The following is an 18,818-nucleotide window of genomic DNA, read 5'->3' as shown; positions in this document are numbered from 1 at the left end:
ATGAGAATATATAAATTTGCTTTTCCCAAAAGTTTTCATAGTTCATTAAGATAGACAAATTAGGGTTAACATATACACTATATGAAAGAGATAAACCAACAAGAACCTGCTGTATAACATAGGGAGCTATTCTCAGTATTTTATAATAACCTATGAGGGAAAAGAATCTGAAAAAAATTATATATATATATATTTCATGGGCTTCCCAGGAGGGAAAAGAACCTGCCTGCCAATACAGGAGGAATAAGAGACTGGGGTTTGATCCCTGGTTTGGGAAGATCCCCTGGAGGAGGAAATGGCAGCCTACTTCAGTACTCTTGCCTAGAGAATCCCTTGGACAGAGGAGCCTGGTGGGCTATGGTCCATAGGGCCACACAGAGTTGGACATGACTGAAGTGATGTAGCATGCATATATATGTATATGGTGTGTGTGTATATGTATATGAGTCACTGTGCAATACACCTGAAGCTGATGCAACATCTTAAATCAGCTATACTTCAGAGGCTCAAGAGGGAGGGGAGATATATATATAATTATGACTGATGTGTGCTGTTGCATGGCAGAGACCAACACAACATTGTAAAGCAATTATCCTCTAATAAAAAAAAACACAAACTATATTTCAATAGAAATAAACTTAAAAAAGTAGAAAGTTTATCCAGATTGGTCAACATATATATAGCACAGTGCTATGGATTTGCTTAACGTTCCTTAGTTTGATTGTTCTGAGAGAATGTGTTTTCCATGATTGTGAAATGAATTAGGCTAAAGAAAGCAAAGCACAGGAAGCCTAGCTCTTCTGTCAGGCCCTGGAAGGTACTGGAGCAGGTGAGGTCATATGTCTCCTTTTTTATTTCCTTCATATGACTGCCAGGAAAAATGGTCTGAAACCGAGCACAGGCTCTCAAAAGAAGAAAACTAGACCCAAATTAGATTCTCTAGAGCAGAAAGAAGTGATGAGATCATATTTTATACTTCCCCAAATGGGCAGCACTTAGGAATAAAAGCTGCCAAGATAACCAACCCCACCCCAACTTTTGCTTTTGCTTTTTTTGGTTTCTTTTGGACTTCATTCTCTAGAAGCTAAATGTAACTGGTTTTTATTTCATCTATAATGGAACTAGATTTCTTTCTTCCTTCCCCAATTTTTCTCTTTAATGGTAATGTTTAGAATATTCCAGATGTTAGCTGATCCTCTTCAAGTCACCATTGCCTGCCTGGCTGGAATTGTGTTGAAGTTTCAGGTAGAACCTAATACTTCCATGAATTGGAACTATAATCTTTATTTTTATGTACTTCATAAAACATTGGAGGTGTTTAAACTTTAAAATAATGTTTTTCTATAGACTGCAGTTACCATTTCAAATGTGATTTCATGGAAGGACTTTGATCCTGAGATCTAACAAAAATCATGTGCTAGACTTCAAATGTTCTGCCTTTTATTGGGTATTTCCCTTGGGCATTTAGTCTAACAAATACGTTAAGAAATTAATTCATGTATTCTTTTATTGCCTCATGGATTCATCAACAGTACCAAGTAGGAACTTAGAATACAAAGAGGAAAGTGAGAGGAAAGGCCTTCTTTTAAAGGCCTCTGAGCTTGCCAGTCCCACAACCTTCCCATCACATCTGGAATTTGTCCAGCTTATTTCCAACTGTTGAATATATCAAATAGTTTCAAATTGTTTGCTCTTAAAAGTAGTACTGCTAATGAGTTTTTTTGTGAAGATAACTTAAGTGACTATTGCTGCTGCTGCTGCTGCTGCTAAGTCGCTTCAGTCGTGTCCAACTCTGTGCGACCCCATAGATGGCAGCCCACCAGGCTCCCCCGTCCCTGGGATTCTCCAGGCAAGAACACTGGAGTGGGTTGCCATTTCCTTCTCCAATGCATGAAAGTGAAAAGTGAAAGTGAAGTCACTCAGTTGTGTCCGACTCCTAGCAACTCCATGGACTGCGGGATTTTCCAGGCAAGAGTACTGGAGTGGGTTGCCATTGCCTTCTCCGTAAGTGACTACTACTGTCCTCCAAAGGGGAAATACCCTCAGGAGTGGGGCTAGAAGACCAAAGTGACATATGTTTTAGGGCTCTTTTTCTGGTGTATTACAAAACTGTTTATCAGAGGAACTGTTAACAGTGTGTTGTGTCTCTGACAGTCCCACAAACCAGCCAACAGTGGGCATAGTAATTTTTAATTGTTTTCGATACATACACATGTAAAGTATCTTAGATTTGTTTGAATATTCATTTCAAGCAGTAGCACACTTGACAAATATTATAACTAATAGTAACACGTATGGTGCACTTGCTGTGTGAGTAATAAGCCTTGCTCTTTTAATCCTCCTGGTAATCCGAGTAATAACCCTTGCTCTTTTAATCCTCCTGGTAATCCCACGAGGTAGGTACAGTTATTGTCCCCGTTTACTGATGAGCCAAGTATTAACACTCAGAAAGCTTACACAGCTGGTTGATAGTAGACTGGGACTTGAAACTGGGGTGTTTGACTCCAAGGCCCCCACACTTAGCCTAAACTCTTCTTTTGTGCCCCATGGTGATTGTAATTTTATAATAATGAATGCATCCCTTGTCAGGTTAAAATAATCACTTCATATTCTTCCTGATTTTCTCTCCTAGAAGAGAAGAGAAGAACATTCTGAGACAAAAGTAAGAAGCAAAGGCTGCATGGAAAAAAAAAAAGTGCAGAGCATGTTTAAGCATCACAAATAACCCTGTTTGGCTGGGAGGTAGGGTCTCACAGGGTGAAGAGGGCTGAGAAATGAGGTCAGAAGGGTAGTCAGGGTTCAGTTCTTAGAGGAAGTTGACCGTCATAATAAGGACTTTGAATTTGGTTCTTTAAGCCATGGAGAGACCTAGAGGTTTTGAGCAAGCAAGTGTTTGGATCATGTGTGTTTCAGAGAGGTTTCATATGTCTCTGAGTCCCCTTGTCTCAGGGGATTGCAATCTAATCTCTCTACTCTTAGGGACTATTGCCACATCCAGTGAGAAGTGCCAGGCCTGTTGAGCAGTGGTAGTGGTGGTGGGAAGAAAAGGTTTGACTTGAGAGGCGTGGTGAGGTAGAAGAGACAGAACTTGGTTCTAATTAGACATGACCTTGAGTGAGTGGTAGAAGCCAGGGTCTCTGGCCTGGGAGCAGGCTATATTATATCACCAGGGAGCATTCTTCTGGAGGAAGACAGGTTCCATTTAGGACGTTCTAAGTCTGAAGTGTTTGTGGGTATCTATGCAGTTGGATATTTGCTTCCAGGAAAGTGTAAGGGTGGGAGATTAAGAGTCATTTGTTTCAAGGTGATAGCTGTAATCCAGAAAAGAAGACCGATGAGAAAACCTAAAGCAAAGTTTACACTTGAAGGGCAAGGAAATAACAGGGACAAACAAAAAAAAGAAAAAATCAGAAGGACCAGTAGGAAAGGCTGAAGTGAAGCAGGTGTACCACATGATGGAAGGCAAAAGTGGGTAGAGTTTGGGTATATTTTTGGGCAGATGGAGTTCCTGGGCAAAGTGATGACTGGGAAGACACCCTTGGATATTGAGTAGCTCAGACAGCATGATTGTTTATATCAGGGTTCAGCAAACTTTCCCTATAAAGGGCCAGATAGCAAATATTTTTGGTTTTGAAGACATACAGTGTCTCTTAAAATGACTGCTATTTTAGTGCAAAATCAACCACGGGTGTGCATGCATGCTCATTTGCTCAGTCATATCTGATTCTTTGTGACCCCATGGACTGTAGATGGCCAGGCTCCTCTATCCATGGGATTCTCCAGGCAAGAATATGGGAGTACGTTGCCATTCCCTTCTCCAGGGAATCTTCCTGACCCAGGGATCAAACCCGTGTCTCCTACATTGCAGGCAGATTATTTACTATCTGAAAATCAACCACAGACAATAATAAATGAATGTATCTGGTTATGTTCCAATAAAACTTTATTTACAAAGATGAGACAGGTCATATTTGCACTGTGGGCCATAGTTTGCCAGCCCCAATCTGTGTCATATCTAGTTTTCCTAGTCAGAATCAGAATATGGTCTTCCATACACGGTTATATGTTTCATTAAGCTCATTGGAAAATATAAAAAAATATTTGGTCCAAGTAGTGATAAAATTTCTTTCACCATAATTTCTAGCTATTTGGAGTTGTTATACCTGGACACAGTAGATTTTGATGTATTTATGAATTTACTGACAAACTGATTCTGTTGCATTTTCTAAGCATGTAGTATGTCACGTGCATATTGTGGTGTATTTCTTCCTTTTCTAATTTGCATCTTTTTCTGTGTTCTAATTCTAAGTTAAAGAGAAGTGGATCCCCTTGTTTTCTACAGCCTTCCTCCTTCAAGACTTATTTGCTGGGAGCCCAGTAGCTGTGGCTTTCTCCTGGTGATTTCCTGAAGACCTATTTGAGACTGAAAGTTTTTTAGTCTTCAATAGCGATAGCAAAGGACAGTTTGGCAAATAAGAATCTAATCCCCCCCCCTTTTTTTTGAGCTTAAATTTAGTGGTCTGTTTTAAAGTTTTCTTCTTTGATTTTTTAAAAATCTTAGAATAAAATTCAAACTTCATACCTTCATACCACAGCCTGCATGATTTGCTTTCTTCCAGCCTCTTCCGCTGCATCTTTTTCTTTCCCTCAGTCATTTGTTCGCAGTTAAGTCCTTACCCGCCTTAGGGTCTTGACGCTGCTGTGTCCTCTGGCTGGAATTTACTTTCCTGGACCCTTCCCATATATATGTATATTTTTTTCAGATTCTTTTCCATTATAGGTTACTATTTTGTGCCACAGTACTGACCACAATCTGTAGTTATCTTGAATGTAGGTTGTTGTGCTTATTTATTGCCTTTCTCTTTACAGTGGATTTCAGGGTCTCTAAGGGCAAGGAAGGACCTTGATTTCTTGCTCACAACCATTGTCTCCAGTGCCAGGCAGAGAGTAGGTGCTTAATCAGTATTTATTGAAGGAACAAAAACATTCTCCTTTCTCATGGTCAGCCAGGCGCCTATCCCAAGCCTCCCGTACTGGACGTTCTCTATCTGCTGCTCCAAACCCACCCTCCACCCTTTCCTGGGAAGTAGAAATGTAGGCTGTGTCACCTGGGCATTCTTGCCCTTTGGGCTTTCGCTTGGAACTAGACAGTGGCAGCAGGTTTCCCAGGTAGTGCTAGTGGTAAAGAATCTGCCTGCAATGCAGGAGATAAAAGAGATGTGGGTTCAGTCCCTGGGTTGGGAAGATCCCCTGGAGAAGAGCACGACAACACACTCCAGTATTCTTGACTGGGAAATCCCATGGACAGAGGAGCCTCATGGGCTATAATAGTCGAAGAGGCTTCAGAGACCTGGACACGACTGAATGACTGAGCATAGAGATAGTGGACGCACGGGCACAAATCTGAGACTAAGAAGGACAGTGAGGCGGAGTATCTGTCTCCTCCCCCCACCCCTTCCCCGTCCCATCTCTCCTTTTAGAGTGAGTGCAGACTGCTTCTCTTCCTTGACTAAAAGTTTCGGTCCCTGTCAGGTTCTCTGAGTCCTGCTTGCTTCCTTTTCCTTCCAGGCCTGGAGGTAGAGGAGAGGAAGAAAGAGAGGCTGTGCGATGATTCCCTCTGAGCTTCCCGCGGGGTGGCCTCCTGCTGCCTGTAGTGTAGCGGCGGGGTTCCCTGCCGGATCCAACCCCAGGGCATGTCCCATTCCTTGTTTGATTCTGCCTCATTAAACTCCACCCACAACTCTGTAAATAGTCCTTTTATTTGATTCTCAATGACTGCCTTTGAGCTTGCCATTCTTTTCTACCGGGACTCTCAGATTAATCATTTATTCACCTGTGAAATGGGAAAGTGGACTGAAGTTTCTAATGCATCAGCATTTCTAGCTTGGCTACTGCTGGTCACTTTTGAAACCAGTGGTTAATTTCAGCAAAACTGATTGCAATCTGAGTTATCTAAAGATAAACTTGCTGCTCCATTTGTGGTTCTCTGTGCCTGTCTTGTTATCTGATAATATCTAGACTATGAACATTTTATGTAACTTGTAAAAAATTTAGTTTTAATTGGAGGATAATTGCTTTACAATGCTGTATTGGTTTCTGCTGTAAAAGAACGTGAATCAGCTTTTTAAATACATATATCTCCTTCCTCTTATGCTTCCGTCCCATCCCCAACCCCCATCCCACCCATCTAGATTGTTATAGAGCACTGGGCTGAATTCCCTGTGTTATACAGCTAGCTATCTATTTTACACATAGTCGTGTGTGTGTGTATATATATATGTATATATATATATATGCCGATGTAACATAAACCATTTTGAAAAAAATTTTTTTCCCTATGATTGAGGATAGGGTTGTTTTTGTGAATGAGATATCTAGATTGCTGGGGTGTAGGGATATAAAAAGAGGGAGGCTTTCATCCCTTAATTCTGTGGATATTCTCCTTTAGACCCTCTTATATTGAGCCAAAATCCACTCCTACCCTTCTTCTCCTGATGCCACCTTTGTGCATGAATCATCCAAAATCACTCCCTCATGGGAAGAAATTGAACAGAGATTTGGACTGACCTCTAAATCCTGTGCAGATTTCAGTGGTGCACTGAAGCTTGTTTGATCACGTAAGCTTGAAAGGAGCTCTCATAGGGTCAGAGGCTCCAGGTTAAACTGGATCTTAGAAGTCATCAGTTCCTTCCCGCATCAGATTGGTCATTGCAGACAGAGAATCTTCTCCTAGTCTTCCAAACACCGCTTGAACAGCTACAAGGACAGAGAATGAGAGCTGGGGAGTGAGCAGATTTTCAAAAAGATGGTCTATTTGATCTTGGCTGGATTGAAGATTTTATTCCTTACAAACAGCTTTAAAAAAAAGAAAAGAAAATATGGGGTTTAGTTTAGCTCTATGACTTCTTGTTCCATCTCGTCCAGCACCCAGGTTTGTGACCCCTCCAGGGGCTTGGATTCCTAAAGGGAACACTTAGGGAGCTGTCGTGTGCTATGCCCAGCCAGCTTTTCAGAGTGCCATGGGGATACTCTGCCCTTGTGGGTTAAGCCAAGCTTATGGTAAGATCTTTGATTTTCTGATAAGTATAGAAGTATGACCTACAAGTAATACCAAAAGAATGTCTGGTTTGCTCCTTTGGTAACTGGAATAGTGATTCACTGGGGAATGCACTGGCCCTGCCCACGTTGCCTCTGTGCATCATTGAATGGGTTTCAGGAACACCAACGTACGGATCTCTTTAGCCTTCGCAGTGGCTGGGCAGACAGCTGGTGATCTCTGTCTGTGAACCTGACCTGACTGTGCTATACAAATATGGTCACTGTCCCCTGTGTACCATGAGGACATAAAGATTGGGAAGCATTATTCCCTTGCCCTCCTCTTCCTTCTGCCCTCTCTCCCTCCAGACCTTCCCTCTCTCCTCATAGCGCTGATGTTCACGCCGTCATCACTGCTGATGTGTTGTTTCCTTGTGGTTTCCAGATGATCACGATGCAGTCCTGAGGTTTAATGGGGCACCCACGGTCAAATTCCAACAAGACGTGGGCACGAAAACCACCATTCGTCTGGTAAACTCTCAGGTAAAACTTCTTCTGTGCAGAAATACATCCTTCCACAAACATGGGTGGTGCTGACTAGGGTGCAGCCATCAGTACAGAGACTCTGCAAGTAGCCTGTCTGCCATCGAAACCAGCTCTGCCTTTTACGAGCCAAAGAGTCGTGCATCTGTTACTCCTGCCCCTCTGAAGAGGGGAGAATGATAGTGTCTCCGCAGGGTTGTGACGAAGGAGTGAGAAGATCCACACAAAGCACGCAGTGGCTGGCACTTATGTGTCAATGTTATCTACTCTGATATTTACGTGTGCAGAACTGAGTGGCTGTGGAGGGTACATTGGTGAGTGAATTGGACTCAGCCCTGCTCTCATGTAACTTACAGATACAGTCCAGTAGTCATACAGACAAATGTAAAGTTACAACAGATAACTACAAAGAAAAGGGTCAAAGTGCCACCAGAACCGAGAAAGGGGAGTTGTCCCTAGATAGGAAAGTCTGGAATAGCAAGGAGGTGTCTTTGCTGTGCAGGAGGAGTAAGGGGTCATGGTGAGAAGCATGGGAAGAGGCAGGGGCCTGGGGAAGGTCCTGTGTGGAAGGGGACGGGGGGCACCAGGACCCAGGAAGAGGCGAGAGTCTCGGGGGGGTGGGGTGGGGGTCATGTAAAGGGGGATGAGGCTGAAGATAAGAAGGAGCTTGGCCACGGTGCTTGTCTTCTTTGATGCATGCCCACACTTGCATTTGGTAAACATCCCTGGCGTCCAGTGATCACTGTAGTAGATACAGTGGGTCCAGTGGATGGCGGAACACATTTAAGAGGCTCTTGCAATCGTGTGGGCTAGAAATGCTGGCAGTTGTCCCAGAGTGGACATGCAAGTGACTGTGAGAAATGATGGATTTGAGAGCTGTTCCATGTGTGCAGATGACAGGTTCTCTGTGGGGCTGAGTGTGAGAGGTGAAGGGAGGAGGTCACAGATGCACCTGGGCTTCTGGCTTGCGTAACTGGCCAGATAGAGTCACTGAGACTGGAAAGAGTATTGGAGATGTTTTGGGTTGTGAAGGGCTTGGTCAGAGATGGGGGCAGAGATAAATATATATATATATCTTCTGGATATGCTTGATCTGAGCTGCCTTTTATGTATCTGTGAAGAGAGGTCAGACACAGACACAGATGAAGTCGCTCAGTCGTGTCCAACTCTTTGCGACCCCATGGGCTGTAGCCTACCAGGCTCCTTCCTCCATGGGATTTTCCAGGCAAGAATACTGGAGTGGGTTGCCATTTCCTTCTCCAGGGGATCTTCCCAACCCAGGGATCGAACTGGTTCTCCCGCATTGCGGGCAGACGCTTTTTTTAACCTCTGAGCCACCAGGGAAGCCCATGAGGTTGGAGGTCAGTGGGAAGGTTTGGGTGCAGATGAGGGTTTGTAAATCATCTCTTTCTATGTGGCAACAAACAGTGGGACCGAATGAGAGCATTGGAGAGAGTGTAAAGAGAAGAAAAGTCCATGCAGGAGCTTTGGGCAATGAGAGCAGTAAGAAAGAGGTCAGTGCCATTAGATTCTGCTTAAAGGCCAATTTAGATGAAGATTGAAAAGCACCATTCTCTCCTTAGCAAAATGGAGGCCACTGTTGGCCTCAGCAATAGCTAGGTGATGAAGGGAGAGTGATAAAGCCAGAAGCCGGCCTGGAGTATGAGGAGAAGTGAGATAGGTGGAGGATGGCAAAAATGGAGAGTTCCTTCAAGAATTCTGGTTCTGAAGGGCAGAGAGAAATAGAGCAATAGTTGTAGAGAGAGTTGAGGCTTCCAGGGCTCATTTTTGTTCTTTTCATGTTTTAGATTAGAGAGAATTGAGCATGTTTAAAAATCAGTGGAAAGACAGTCACAAAAGGACAAATGCTGTATGTTTCCACATACATGTGGTCCCTGGAGTAGTCAAACTCATAGAGATAGGAAGTAGAATGGTGGTTGCCAGGGCCTGGCAGGAAAGAGGAATTGTTGTTTAATGCATATAGAGTTCCAGTTTGGGAAGATGAAAAAATTCTAGAGATGGATGGTGGTACAACCCAGGTTGTACAACAGTGTGAATGTACTTAACGCCACTGAGCTGTACACTCAAAAATGCTCAGAAGGGTATATCAGAGTCAGTTCAGTTATTCAGTCATGTCCAACTTTTTGTGACTCCATGGACTGCAGCATGCCAGGCTTCCCTGTCCATCACCAGCTTCCAGAGCTTGCTCAAACACATGCCCATCAAGTGGTGATACCATCCAATCATCTCATCTTTTGTCATCCCCTTCTCCTCCTGTCTTCAATCTTTCCTAGCATCAGGGTCTTTTCCAATGAATCAGTTCTTCACATCAGGTAGCCAACTATTGGAACCTCAGCTTTAGCATCAGTTCTTCCAATGAATATTCAGGGTTGATTTCCTTTAGGATTGACTGGTTTGATCTTGCAGTCCAAGTTTCTCTCGAGTCTTCTCCAACAATAAAGTTCAAAAGCATCAATTCTTTGGCACTCAGCATTCTTTATGGTCCAATTCTCACGTCTATACATGACTACTAGAGAAACCATAGCTTTAACTATATGGACCTTTGTTGGCAAAGTAATCTCTCTTCTTTTTAATATGCTGTCTAGGTTGGTCCAGCTTTTCTTCTTATGTTGCATATATTTTATCACACACACACAAATTTAAGTCAATGAGGAAAAAAAAAAAAGTTGATCCAGAAATTGAATATACTAAAAAGAGGTGACAATGAAGTCAATGGTAGGAGTGGTTGGTCCAAAACCTAGCGGAGGATTAACTCCAGCAGGAGCAGGTCAGAAAGGAAGAAGGACTGGGGAGGGGGAGTAGCTGGAGCCAGTCTGTAGTGGAAGACTGAAGGGGCTTCTGTTTTCTCTGCAAAATTAGGATACATTTTATAGGGAGGTGAGGGGAAGAGAGGTTTTAGTAGAGGAGGTCTGAGCCAAGAAGGTTTGAAATTGTCAATGAGGATGGAGTAAACCAGAGGAATGGAGCAGGATCTTTAGGCATGCTGACCACTTTGAGGTTGGGAGCATGGATTCAGAGAGAAATTCAGTTGTGTTTGCTCATAGGTGGTATGACCCACAGGTTAGCAGGCAGCTGCATGTGAGGAAGCATGGAGGAGGCCTGAAAATTCTCTTGGATTTGGAAGGCTACCCCGTTCTTGGGCATCTCTTCTAGGTGTTGGAAAGTCGCTCAGTTGTGTCCCACTCTTTGTAACATCATGGACTATACAGTCCATGGAATTCTCCAGGCCAGAATACTGGAGTGGGTAGCCATTCCTTTCTCCAGGGAATCTTCCCAACCCAGGTATCAAACCCAGGTCTCCTGCATTGCAGGTGGATTCTTTACCAGCTGAGCCACCAGGGAAGTCCTCTAGGTGTTTAGTGATGAATTAAACCTCAATCCTCAAAGATTCTGAAATTTTAATTTCTAGCAATTGCTCTCCTGGGTATACATGCAAAGAAAACCAAAACAATGCTGTGAGAAGATCCATGCACCCCAATGTTCACTGCAGCATGGTTTACAATTGCCAAGACATGGAAGCAACCTAGATGTCCATTGACAAATAAATGAATTAAGAGGATGTGGTATATACACAATTGAATATTACACAGCCATAAAAAAGAATGAAAGTTTGCCATTTGCAACAACGTGGATGGACTTGGAGGATATTATGCTAAGTGAAATAAGTCACACAGAGAAAGACAAACGCTGTATGATATCGCTTATATGTGGAATCTAAAAAATAAAACAAGTGAATATAACAACAAAACAGACTCATAATATGGAGAGCTAGTGGGTACCAGTGGGGAAAAGAAAGTGGGACAGGGGATTAAGAGGTAGAAACTACTAAGTACAAAATAAAAGGCTACAAGGAGATATTGTATAGTGCAGGGAATATAGCCACCATTTCATAGTAACTTTAAACATAGTTGCTACGGTGTGATTAACACAGTATATAATATTGTTTATCAACTATGCCTCAATAAAAGAAAATAAATAAAGCCAAGGTAGGTTTGCCTGAGAATTACCTTGATAGACCTTGATCCGATTTCTCCCTCAGCACATCCTGCATGAGTGACTTGAGCAAGTTGCTTTATCTTTCTGAGCCTCAGTTCCCTTATTTGTAACGGGGAAATAGTTACCGTTCAGGGTCTTTGCAGGATCCAGTGAGACTGCTTAGTGTGGAGCAGGTCACTCGGAGGCCCGCGTGCTGCAGTGAGGGCTCAAAAAAGGGTGGCTGCGGTCACTAACGCAGAGGGAGCCCTGCCCATGTCTGCTGGGCAGACTCCGTGTCCTCTCATTTCCTAGGCTAGTGGGTTTCTTGGCTGCTAGTAGGGATGCCAGCCAGCCTGGGGTTGCTTCAGAGGGGCCTAGCAGAAGGGAGAAAGTTAAAGGATAATTTTCAGGAAAAAGTAAACTCATGACTCTCATAGAGATCGTGTCTATTTTATTCATATGAAGAGGGGACCAGGCGCATGTTATAACCACTTCAGAGAAAAAGTCAAAACAGTACCAAAATTTGAATAAAGGAAGGAAAAAAAAAACACCGCATTTTTTTTTCTTTTTTCCCATGAGGTAGACAGGAAGAGGAGGGAATCTAACTGAAATTCTACTGGGCAGGGTTGAATAAGCATGCCTGTAGTTTGCTACAACTAACTAAGACCTGTAAGACATCTCCTCTGTGGTCAGAATCTGATAAAAAGGGCATGCTGCAGACCATGCCTAGGTTTCCTCTGAGGTACAGCGTTTGTCCTGCACTTCTGGATCGCTGCGCTCCATCTGCCAGGGCTGAGAAGGGGGTGGCTGACTTCCCAGGGTGCCCTATCCACTCTTAACAAACACCTTTCCCGTCCTCCTCAAATGCGCTGACCCTACTTCCTGTCCTACTGTAAGTGGCACTAAACATCCAGGCTGTTCCTTTAGCACCGGTCACGGGTAGCTGCGTGACCTCGCTCCTTCTGATACTGACGTGTGACTGATGCCCTTCTGTCCTTTCTCATCTTGCTTTTCTAGGAAGCTGGCAGTCAGTCTTCTTTGCCTTTTGCCCAGGTTGGTTATCTCAGCTGTTTCGTGTCCGCTTCTGAGCAAACTGAGTTCCCACATCACACACAGGCTGCACCTGGTACCCCACAGTTCCTGAGGGCATAGCTGCGAGCTGTGGGCATGGTAAATCATGCCTCTGAGCAGCTCATTCTCTTCCTGGAGGGAGAGCTCCTCTGGATGGCAGCTGGACCCGGGTTTGTTTGCTCAGCACCCAGCCTCCTCACCTGCAAAGAGGTGCATCTGGCTTGTGACAAGGCCACGGAAAACAAAGAGGTGGTTCCTTACTGAGAAGACGGCTTTTTATAAGAGAATGGTGTCACACTGTGAAGTTTCAGTAGATCTATTCGGGCAAGTATATGCCAGGTATTATGAGATTTAACAGGAAAGCTATAGATAGCTAAATGTGAGTCTTTGAATAAATTCAATTGTGACTCTAAGTGTAAAGGTTTTGTGAGACTGAGCTGAGCCCCTGCTGGGCCCAGTGGCTTCCTTAGAGACACTTGTACAGGTTGGGAAAGAGAAAACCATGCACGGTGGGGCATACGCTGGCTGGACGTCACCCAGGGCATTTCCAGATCGCTTATCTTGTGATATGAAGTAGTGTCACTTTCAAATACCTCCATTATCTAAGGGCCATATTTGTCTTATATTTAATCTTCATGATAACCCTATGAGGTGTGGTCACCAAACACTATTTTACATGAGGACAAAGGTCCGTCTAGTCAAGGCTATGGTTTTTCCAGTGGTCGTGTATGGATGTGAGAGTTGGACTGTGAAGAAAGCTGAGCACCGAAGAATTGATGCTTTTGAACTATGGTGTTGGAGAAGACTCTTGAGAGTCCCTTGGACTGCAAGGAGATCCAACCAATTCATTCTAAAGGAGATCAGTCCTGGGTGTTCTTTGGAAGGAATGATGCTGAAGCTGAAACTCCAGTACTTTGGCCACCTCATGCGAAGAGTTGACTCATTGGAAAAGACTCTGATGCTGGGAGGGATTGGGGGCAGGAGGAGAAGGGGACGACAGAGGATGAGATGGCTGGATGGCATCACTGACTCGATGGACATGGGTTTGAGTGGACTCCAGGAGTTGGTGATGGACAGGGAGGCCTGGCATGCTGCGGTTCATGGGGTCACAAAGAGTCTGACACGACTGAGTGACTGAGCTGACTGACTGACTGACTAATGTTTGTGGAAGGTAGAACTTGTGAGTGAATAAACTGGATATCTAACTGAGGCAAGTTTTAGAAATTGTCTTAGGGAATGTGTTGGAGGAGTGGCTTGATTCCTCATGACTGCTTTTATTAAAATATGAGAGGAGAGAAATGAATTGAAAAAGGAATTATTTAGCAAAAAGGAAACAGAACTTAAGATTTGGAAAATTCCCAGCCTATCTGTATATAGCAAAACATGAGAAAGCTTGTTTTGACAAAAACACTAAGGGGATGGCCCAACAAGCATTTGATTTAAAAGGTCAATTTGGGAGTGAATCACAGACCCAATCAGCCACCCTCACAGAAACCCTGCTAGTTTGAGCTAAAGAAGACAAGCTGAAGGCAGGCTGTCAGATTTAGATTCTCTGGGACCAAACTATAGAACTCTTCGCCTGCAAACAGATACCATTCTTCAAGACAAGGTATCCCAGTGGGGATTCAAAGACCATCAGGGTTGCTTTCCTTGGTTCCAAAGGGGAGAGGGGATTGTCTTGACCTCAGTAGGTCAGATGGCAGCTGCCCAGGGCCTTGGTAGAGTGACCCCTACCCAGAAGAGCCACGCAGGTGGGACTGATGCCCCACCATGTCCATAACGCATAGCATCAAACCAAAGAGGATTATTCTCCAGCCTAAAGCTATAATGGTATTTACTTTGCTAGGCTTGGACCTTCTTGGGACCTGTCATTTGTTTATTCATTCCAATTTCTCCCTTTTGGAATGAGACTCTATCCTATGCCTGTTCTACCACTGTTTTTCAGAAGCACATAATTTATTCCAGTTTCACAGGTTCACAGCAGGAGAAGGTTTTACTTCAGGTTGAATCATTTGGTTCTTTTCTGGTTTAGATAATATTTAGATAAAACTTTGGACTTCAGCCTTTAGAATAGATGCTGGAATGAGTTAAAACTTTGGAAGATGTTGAAGTGGAATTAAATGTACTTGCATGTGAGAAGGACATGATTTTAGGAGATCCAAGGGTAGAATGTTATGGACTGAATGCTTCTCCCCCAAATTCATATCTTGAAGCCCTCAAGATATAAAGAAGTTCTTTTGAAAGTTCTTGAGGGTGAGGCTTCCATGATGGGATTGGTGTCATAAACAGAGATACCAGAACTTGCTCTCTCTCTGCTATGGGAGGACACAGGAAGAAGGCAACCATCTGCAAGCCAGGAAGTGGGCCCTCACATGGGAACTGAATTTACTGGTACCCTTGATCTTGGACTTCCCAGCTTTCAGAGCTGTGAGAAATAAATGTCTGTTGTTTAAGCATTCTGTCTGTGGTATATTTGTTGTAGTGGCCTGAACTAAGAAAATAGTTTAATGTATATTTCCTAAGAATAAGAATATTGTCTCAGGTAAGCAGAACATAGGTATCAACTTCATACATTTACATGGATACCATACTTTAATCTGGCTGCATTGCAGTTTTGTTAATTTCTCCAGTGATGTCTTTTATGATTTTTCTTCTAGTACAGAATCCAGTTCAGGATCAGGGGCTGCGTCTAGTTGCCATGCCTCTTCAGTCTCCTTTAACCTGGAATAGTTCCATAGCCTTTGCCTTTTAAGACACTGACATTAAAAAAAAAAAAAAGTCCTTTAATTTTTTTTTTTTTTTTGAGTTTATCTGATGCTTTCTCAAGAGTAAATTCAGTTTCTGTACTCTTCGCTGGAAAACCGCACAAATGACATTGTGTCCCTCTTAGAACATCACATCAGGAGGCATCCATATCCATCTGCCCTTCAGCTGATTTTTATTTTGAGCACCTAAATGTGGTGTTGTCTGATGAGACCACTGTGTAATTACATTTTCCCTTGAAATCTGTGAGTGAACACTTTAATACTATGCCAGTACTCTGCTCTGCATCAGAATTTCCTGCTACATTTAACATGTAGCGATCACTTGCCTGAACCAGTCTTTACTATGATGGTTGCAAAATGATGGTCTTTTAATTCCAGCTCCCCCTCCTCCATGTCATCTAGTTAGCACTCAGAATTCCCTTCTCATTCTCCATTTATTTCCTTCCTCCCTCTTTTCCTCCCTCCCTTCCTTCTTTCTTTTCTTTCTGTATTTGTTATTGGTAAAAACTCATAGATTGCTATGTTTTCAGTGGTTTATAATTCATTTTATAGTTCCGAACTACCTAGGTATTCAATTTTTCCCAGGTTTGACAAAGGAACTCCTAGTGGGAGTTCCTTTAAACTGGCTCTTGTTCTGTGACATGCGTGCCCTCATCATTTCTTTAAAATACTCCTATACTTTCTGGCATAACAAGATGTTCTAGTTCATTAGTACCTATCTGTTGGGTTTTTAATATTTCATATTTATTAATTTTATCCTGACATACACACAAAGTGTTCTAGATCAGTGATAGATTTCTTATTTAAATGTGTGTGCTCAGTTGCATCTGACTTCTCTGAGACCCTATGGATTGTAGCCTGCCTGGCTTCTCTGTCTATGGGGTTTTCCAGGTGAGAATACTGGAGCAGGTTGCCATTTCCAGCTCCAGGGGATCTTCCCAACCTAGGAATTGAACCCACATCTCTTACATCTCCTGCATTGGCAGGCAGATTCTTTACCACTTGGGCCACCTGGGAAGCCCTTTATTTAAATCCCTCACCTTAAATAATAAATGCATTAATCTCTCTCTGCCTTAGTTTTTATTCCTAGGGCAATGCAGTAAGAGCCAGGCCAATTATCCTACATGAATAGCCAGTACCCCATAAGAAAGGAACAAAAAAGTAGTTATTTTTTTCCCTTGCTTATAAAAGGCGGGATGTAGCTGTCCTCTTTTCCTCCCAAAGAGAGTCCCCTTCTTACTCCAGCCCTTTAGAATATAAATAAACGTATCTACAGCTCTCTCTGGGTTCCTAGGCCTCTTTCTTCCTACTCCATAATATCTCTTAGAATATCTCTGTATTAATCTTGAGTTATAACCATTTAGCTTCTCGAGGAGATAAGCAAAGTTTCATTATGTTTGGAGTCAGAGAAGAGCAGTTAACTAGACAAATTAGCTATAGATTTTATCATGATTTATAAAGTCTCAGGAGTCTAGGGCTTTTTGCAAGAGTGCTGAGACATCATGGTAAGTTTTACTTCCCCATACTATTTTACCCTAGTTCTGGGATATGCCATTTCTTCTGAAGGAGCTCTGATTCCTTAAAGTGAAAACTGACATTAGAAACTAAGATCTAGGTACTAGGTATGTTCATGCCTAATGAAGTAATCTTTGCTTCTTGGCCCTTTCAGTAGGTAGAGGAAATATATGCTGGTACACACACAATACACATACATGTGTATTTGTTCATTTATATATTTGCATATGAAAGTCGCTCAGTCATGTCTGACTCTGTGACCCTATGGATTATACACTCCACGGAATTCTCCAGGCCAGAGTACTGGAGGGGGTAGCTGTTCTCTTCTCCAGCAGATCTTCTGAACCCGGGGATCGAACCCAAGTCTCCCCCATTGCAGGAGGATTCTTTGCTGTCTGAGCCACCAGGGAAGCCCATATTTATGCATGCTGCTGTTGCTGCTGCTAAGTCACTTCAGTCGTGTCTGACTGTGTAACCCCAAAGATGGCAGCCCAGCAGGCTCCTCTGTCCCTGGGATTCTCCAGGCAAGAATACTGGAGTGAGTTGCATTTCCTTCTACTATGCATGCATGCATGCCAAGTCGCTTCAGTCATGTCCCATTCTGTGCGACCCTATGGACAGGCTTCTCTGTCCACAGGACTCTCCAGGCAAGAACACTAGAGTGGGTTGCCATTTCCTTCTCCATATATATGCATACCTGTAGGTATATGTACACATCCGTATAGACACATGCATATACATGCACATATGTCTGTTTTAGAAATGACAGACTCTAGTTGATACCTCAGTCTATTCAGATAAAGGTACTTGCCTTTCCATTATGTATTTGCACCCCTTCTTCCACAGTGAGAATCCTCCTTCTAACAACATCAGCACGTTGATTTATTTGGTTATATCTATAATACATCTAGAGTAATTTGAAAATTGTTTCGTATATCTCTATATAAAGCAAACCTATTTTAAGTTCAGGATTTGTTTGCAGTTCTCTTTCACACTCTGCCCAAAATTAAGGGTTTATGGCCAAATAATGTGTACCTAAGTTACCTTGATTTCCCTTTCACTTTTCACTTTCATGCATTGGAGAAGGAAATGGCAACCCACTCCAGTGTTTTTGCCTGGAGAATCCCGGGGACGGGGGAGCCTGGTGGGCTTCCGTCTATGGGGTCACACAGAGTTGGACACGACTGAAGCGACTTAGCAGCAGCAGCAGCAAGTTACCTTGATTAGCTCTTCTGTTTCTCTTCACTTTGATTATGAATTCATTTGAAATTCAATTGTACTCATTTTGTTTCAATTCTAGGTTTTTCTTTTTCTTCTTCTAAAAAAATATGCAGAATGTTAACATGCTTCTAGAATTCAAAACTATCCAAAAAGGCATACTCAGAAAAACATTACTTCCTACTGAATTCCTTCCACCCTATTTCACTACCACCCTTTGTATATAACTGACTACTGTTCTGTGATTTCTTGTATCTGTAAAGACAGACAGATGTATATATATATATTTTTTTAATTCCTGTATTCCATACAAAAATGCAGTGGACTGTATATGCTCTGCTATACTCTGCTTTTCCCCAGTGCTTTCTGGAAGTCACTCCATATCAGTTCACAGAAATCTTCCTCATTCTTTGTTGTATGTGCGTAGTACTCCTTTGTGGGTAAATTTCACAGCTTATTCTATCAATCTCCTTTGCTCAAACATTTAAGTACTTCCCAACATTTATTTCCCCTACTACTTTATGGTTCTTTGAATGACTTCTCCTGTGATTACAGGTTGAATGACAGGACCCTTGGATTGGGGGTTTGTGGTAGGTTTCAATTTGTGGTGCCCTTCTGTTTAGCACTTCCCTGTCTAGATCCAGTTTGCAAAGTCAGGTCTTCGCTTAAGACTCA

The 18,818-nt window shown here is 42.8% G+C and overlaps 1 protein-coding gene across 5 annotated transcripts in view; it reads left to right on the top strand.

Moving 5' to 3' along the window:
- The window catches only part of ST6GAL1 (ST6 beta-galactoside alpha-2,6-sialyltransferase 1), a 139,608-nt gene that overhangs the window by 108,365 nt on the left and 12,425 nt on the right, over nucleotides 1-18,818 (top strand). For all 5 annotated transcript variants that reach the window (XM_018051786.1, XM_018052854.1, XM_013962773.2 and 2 more), the window contains 1 exon segment: nucleotides 7,481-7,578. In XM_018051786.1, coding sequence (XP_017907275.1) covers nucleotides 7,481-7,578 — 98 coding nt within the window.

This window comes from Capra hircus, chromosome 1 (assembly GCF_001704415.2).
Source record: "Capra hircus breed San Clemente chromosome 1, ASM170441v1, whole genome shotgun sequence".
Taxonomy (NCBI): domain Eukaryota; kingdom Metazoa; phylum Chordata; class Mammalia; order Artiodactyla; family Bovidae; genus Capra; species Capra hircus.
Note: the sequence above shows the minus strand (reverse complement) of the source record. Positions and strands in the feature narration are given on the sequence as shown.